Genomic DNA, 6,000 nt, shown 5'->3' with positions numbered 1-6,000 from the left:
ATGAATTTTGAGTTTTTTTGGACATAAATTTCGGCACATATTCGGCCTGTGTGTGCGGTGCGGGGGTGGAGGTGGTTGCCGCATGACCTAAGATAAACTCGGGCCATTGTTTGCGAGACTGTGTGTGCGTGTTGCTCTGGTTGTAACGTTAACTATGTATGAAAAGACATGGACGAATAAAAGAACTTGTAAAATAGAGAATGCATACAGGAGCATCTCACTGAGTTCAGTAACACGGCATGCTTAAGTTGTTTTGCTGTTCCACATCAAAATGATCCGAAATCCGTCCTATCATTGTTTCAAGATCTTCTAAGCTTAATCATTTGGGACATCCACCCAACCGGTGCAATGGCCCAGTGGATAGAGTGTTCGCCTTGCATACGGTAGGTCGTGAGTTCGAACCCCGGCTGGGTCATACCAAAGACTAAAAATGGTACTTACTGCTTTCTCTGCTTAACACTCAGCATTTGGGAAAGAGTATGGTAGTTAAACACACATCACTACCAGTGGACTAGCCCCCTGCTGTAGTGATTGCACAACAAGTTGTGTGGCCCAGGGCTGCCGAAACGGGGATGTACCGTCTGGAGATTATTATTGACAGGAACATCCTGTCAATAGTGTCAAAAGATTCTTATTGACAGGAACATCCTATCAATAGCCTCGGCCTTTGAGTATCAGACAAACGCCGAGCCATGCCATTTGAAGAGGTTGGGATTTAGACTATTAATTTTGTACCAAGTTCTGACCTACTGAATAAGGTAAATAAAACATTCTCATGTCTACTTTCCACAAGAGGCCTATCTCTTTTTCCTATCAGGAAAAATCACGGATCACCTTCTGCCATTGAACGCTGTTAATCCATTTAAATTCGCATGGGTTTTATTTCGCGCTAAGGGGAAAAAGGAGTGTTCACGGTGGTTTTAATTTCGCTGCAGTGCTATAGTCACATATTTCTAAAGTATTGGACAAAAGTCTTCGCGGTGGTTTTAAGTTCGCGGTGAAACGATCGCCGCGAAAACCGTGAACATAAAACCACCTCGAACATTTCTGCATTTGCAGTATTCTGTAGTTAAGCTATAGACTCTCCTAGTGTAGTGGTTTCGAAGTCCCATATCGCCCTTTCACGGTATAGCTTTGTCAATCCAACCTTCCACCCCTTGATATGCAATAGTTCCTCCTTTGTCGTAGACGTCCAATCGAACTATTTGAGGGCCCGCCCCTTTCCATTGTCTTTTTACTGGAGCTATAATGTGACGTACACGTGCCGATCTCGCCACACCTGATTCGACAGAGTGGCAGCCAGACATGGGCTGCGGCAATCATTCTAGTCTCTCACCGCAAACCGTCGAGAGACCGATGGCAAATATGTTGTGTGATGCAATCAGGCCTCTTAAGGTCCTAGTCGCCCCCGTCGTTTTCATCGTTCTGTGTTTCGCCTTCGCTCTGCTAAAAGCAGTGAGTGTACTGCTAACTTGTGTGGCGCCGGCCAAGAAGCAAGACCTTCTAGCGAGACTCCTGAGTCGCGAAGAGAGCGAGGAGGCAGATCATTCCCAGTACGACATCGACGAGTTTCTAACTTGGAGTTCTCTGAAGGGCCTGATGTACTCCCAGATGGTCGGCATCATGAAGAGATCACGGCAGGGCGGGCCCGCCCCGGACCCCACCTTGGTTCTCCTCGACAGCGTCACCGAGAGGAACATGCTGAGCTTTGCCGTGGCAGACCGACCACTTTTTGTCAACTTCGGCAGCTACACCTGACCCCCGTTCGTGCCGTACCTGGCCGTCTTTGACGAGATCGTTGCCGAGTTCGGCGAGAGCGTCGATTTTCTTTTGGTCTACATCGAGGAGGCTCACCCGACGGACGGGTGGTCCTTCCGCACCGGGCCTGACATCTCCAGTCACCGGTCTATCATCCAGCGGTGTACGGCGGCACGAGCCATGCTTGCCGACAGGACAGTGCAGTACAACGTCGCCGTGGACTCTATGACTAACAGTGCGAACTACCAGTACGGTGCCTTCCCGGACAGGGTCTACATCGTACGGCATGGACAGGTCGCGTACGAAGGCGGCAAGGGTCCTTTCAAATACAGCCTTCAAGAGGCAAGAACATGGCTTCAGGACAATATCGGACAACAGAAGAACTAACCGCGGACATTAACATTACGCCAGGTTATGTATAAAACAATACATACTCTAAACATCTGTTGGACACTTCAATGGACTCTCAACGTAAGCAAGTAGAACTTTCTTGGTTACACCTTTAATTGTTATTTCTGAGGTCATGTATCCGTACTATTTGTTGCCATATCACGGGCCTTGTTCAGACGACGTGTCTACCAATCCACCGCCACCAAGACACAAACCTGTCGTAGTAGTGCTTGTTATATGGTTTTAAACTTTTGTATATTCTCAATACACAATAATAGTAATATTAATTTCTTAACAATGTTTTAAGGGCAGAGGCAATCGTCTGAAAGCTCTTTAGTTCCAGCTTGGTTGAAATGACGGCTATCGGCAGAAAACCTGTCCATGGCGGCCGTAGTCTGATGTCGGTTTGAAACCACCTTGCTAAAACAAACGAGCAACTCTCAGACGTTTGACCAAAACTATAAACACTCCCTTCATCTTTGTAGGTTGCCTGTAAAATGTAGTATCGATCTTAATAAAAGTTATCTATGCTTTGTGATATACTATGACTCTTTGTGCATGAGTTTTCAGTTTTCTATTACACATTTCGACGAAATACGCGCGCTTGTGTGCTTTTTTTTATGTGTGTGTGTGTGTTTGTGCGTGTGTGTGTGTTTGTCCGTGCGCGCCTGTGTGTGTGTATTTAATGTTTAATCTGAGATTGAGATTAGAAAGTGCCATTACAAACATGCAAACTGGCTGGGAATATGTTAAGTCCATGCCTAAAGTCTATGAATACCAAGTCTAAATGCCTACGTGCACTTCAGCGAATAGACCAGGTTCCACCGACAATGACAAAAAACAGCAGTTTCAGCTCCAGCATGGCACTTCACCTAATAAGGCAATGGCCGCATGTTGCTCGAAAGTGTGCTATTTTACGCCAAAAATAGTTACTCAAGCAGCTGAATACAGTTTTGAATTTTTTTTTTTCAAAATTTTATTCAGTTGCTTGAGTAACTATTTCTGGCGTATTTTGCTTCCTGGATGCCTAACCTTCATCAACCTTTGCTAATTTACATTTTTGTTTTCAATTTCTAAAGTTTGGTCCTATGGGATCGGGTTATTGGTTTTATAATTCTTAGGATGGAAGGAACATTGTGGCTTCCTTATACGTTTGTGAAGGTTAGACATCCAGGTAAACAATATATAAGGAGAAATTCAAACTCTACAACTGGAAAAAAATTCGGAGATTTATTTCCGGACGTTTCGAGTGACATCCATCACTCTTCTTCAGCGTCACTAAAGTGATGGATGTCACTCATTGTGGCTTCTGTTACAAGGATAAGGAAATGTGTGTTTATCTATTTGTTTCAACCTTTCTTTATTCATGACAAGCTGAGATCGGCCTGGAGGTCACTTTTCATTGTTCGTGAAAGCTAAAGGTGCACGGGGGTAAATCGGGGGCAAAGATGTCCCTTCCGGGGATTGTCCAAGATATATATTTCGGACGGGGTAGCGATATGGAAATAGGTCGTTAATCTGTGGGGCGCGTTTTTGGGGGGGAGTCATAAAACATTTGTCAGGGCGGATCAAAAAGCATGGTGAGAATGTACAAAGATATCGTGCCCGTTTTTCCAAGTCTTACTTGAACCGTATATTTTTCTGTCATCAGTCTGCTGCAAAATCGCTATCTATTTTTCCATTTCACATTACCGTAAATGCATTTTAAGTTCGTTTGGTTTTTATTTCGCGGTAGGGAGAAAATGGAGCGTTTGCGGCGGCTTTAAGTTCGCGTTTGAAACAATAGTTACGCTACCTTCATAGGTGGGCAAAAAGTTTTGCGGTGGTTTACCCCTTTAGATCTGTGATCCACGACCGACGGAGACGTCCCCGCGGCCGCGCACCTTCCGCTTTTCCAGGAAGGTTCAGTCTACCTTTCCATAATGCACAATTAAACATTTAGGACAGGAGTCAAAAATAGCTCACGACACAATGGACAGGACATTTGTTCGCTTTGTCGGGACAGATATGGTAATTATCGTGTCTCGTGTTTCAGTTCGTCAACTGACCACTACACGAAAGACCTGTCCTTAATTTGAACTCAATATGGCGGCTGCATGTAGAATGTATAACTGATATTCATTTGAAATTTCTCCAGGTTTTCCCCGCGTAGGTTTGTAGTTTCACCCTCCCACGCCTTTTGACTTATATAACAAGCAGTAGTTTGTAAGTTAAAGGAAACCCAAGCAATATTAGGGCCCGTAAATCGGATTTTGAAAATAGACTTATTTAGTCAATTCTATATATGATTAGTTCAAACAACACTATGATAATGTATAGCGACGTCCGTCATGCAAAAATACGACGTCGTTGTGATGTGAGAACTCACTGAAAATCGTCGCCGGTTTTTTTGTAGGCTCGTGAAACTAAGGGAATATTTTTGCGCGATTTTATGATGCTCAAAGTATGAAGTTATTACGCAAATGTGCTAAAACAGTGTTAGTAAATGTCACTACCACAGAGATTCAGCATTTTTTTATTTCCATATTTTGGGCCCTAATATTGCTTTGGTTGCCTTAAGTTAACAGTCTGTATACCTTATGTTATGATGATAGACATATATGCTCCTTTTACCTCTTGCAATCTGTATGCCTGTAAATGTTTATATGTATGATGAACCATGGAAGATTAGTCGTGATACGACTAAAGGGTAATATCTTACTAAACGAATAAACCAAGAATAAATCCGTAGGAGAATTGCCGGTAAACCCAACCGCAACGCATAAAATCCATCTACAGATTCTAAAGATTGTTAGATACTTAGATTTTCCAGGCGCACCGCCGACTAAAATCCGAATACACTTTTCCAAAGTAATAAATTGATACCATACTACCTTAGTGCCCTTGCGTTAAATCTCCAAGCAGATCTACACGGTGCTAAAATTGTATATGCTAGCCACTGGAGTTTATCTGGCTGACTGTGTAGATCTGCTTGTTATCTCCATGAAAAATGGAGATATAGTTTTGGGTGTGTCTGTGTGTGTGTTTGTTTGTCTGTCTGTTTGTGTTTCCGTACTACTCTAGTCAACATAACTCAAGAGCCTCTCGATGGATTACGATGATATTTGGTATGTGGGCGGGTGTTGTGAAGCCGAAATTCAAGGTCGATTTTGGGCCCCCTGGTATGTGACCTTGGTACTGCAGCAGAACTTCAATTTTTGTATCTTTTGACCTGGACGTGCTATGGTCTTGTTACCCTTGTGCCCCATTCACAAAATCCTAGTGAGAAATAAACACGCCCCCTGGGACGCAGGCCGTCAGCAGAACTGCAGTTCGAACTCCACAAATGACGTCACTTTACGTGCCCCCTCGTCGCTCCCTTCTCAATCTCACCTGCAGTAATTTTCGATCATGTTCTCAACGTGTCCTTAGCAATCAATCACCGCTACAGTTGGTTGGCTATGACGTCAGTCCGTATTGATTTTGGACATGGCAGAGTAAAATGTCTTCCGGTCTTGTTGATTAAACAAGTCGTAGGTATCGCCTGTCGCCAAATTGATCGATACGGAATGACGTACGCATACGGCCCAACACTGACGGAAACATGAATGAACCGGCGCCTATCTATAAATAGAGTTGAGTACGGTATACCGTTGGACGTATTATTTGCATGACTCTTACGTTATCAAGTTCGATGTTTGAATGGCTCTCTCCCGGAGTCAAACACGTCTCGGTACTTAAAAAGGCATGTGATGTGTACGGTATGACATAGGTTTAGATCGTTAATGGAGCGTGGGTTTATAAGTTTGTAGTCTAGATCTGAACATATTGTAGAGAATCTAACCCAATATGCCTACTGCCTACGTGCACAGG

At 43.8% G+C, this 6,000-nt stretch overlaps 1 protein-coding gene across 1 annotated transcript; it reads left to right on the top strand.

Annotated features, from left to right (window-relative positions):
* Positions 1-1,365: 1,365 nt before the first annotated feature.
* LOC136444950 (thyroxine 5-deiodinase-like) lies at positions 1,366-2,145 on the top strand. Its single transcript, XM_066442783.1, has 2 exons — positions 1,366-1,734; positions 1,795-2,145. Exons 1-2 carry the CDS (start codon positions 1,366-1,368, stop codon positions 2,143-2,145), a joined length of 720 nt encoding a protein of 239 aa, XP_066298880.1.
* The last annotated feature ends 3,855 nt before the right edge of the window (positions 2,146-6,000 follow it).

This window comes from Branchiostoma lanceolatum, chromosome 1 (assembly GCF_035083965.1).
Source record: "Branchiostoma lanceolatum isolate klBraLanc5 chromosome 1, klBraLanc5.hap2, whole genome shotgun sequence".
Lineage (NCBI taxonomy): Eukaryota > Metazoa > Chordata > Leptocardii > Amphioxiformes > Branchiostomatidae > Branchiostoma > Branchiostoma lanceolatum.
The sequence above is the reverse complement of the archived record's forward strand: the minus strand, read 5'-3'. Positions and strand labels throughout refer to the sequence as shown.

What these genes read in the sequence shown, in the direction of transcription:
- LOC136444950 (XM_066442783.1), top strand. Translation starts at nt 1,366, where the DNA reads ATGTTGTGTGATGCAATCAGGCCTCTTAAGGTCCTAGTCGCCCCCGTC. An exon ending in TGGCAGACCGACCACTTTTT is followed by an intron (nt 1,735 to 1,794) that starts GTCAACTTCGGC and finishes GTCTTTGACGAG; the next exon opens with ATCGTTGCCGAGTTCGGCGA.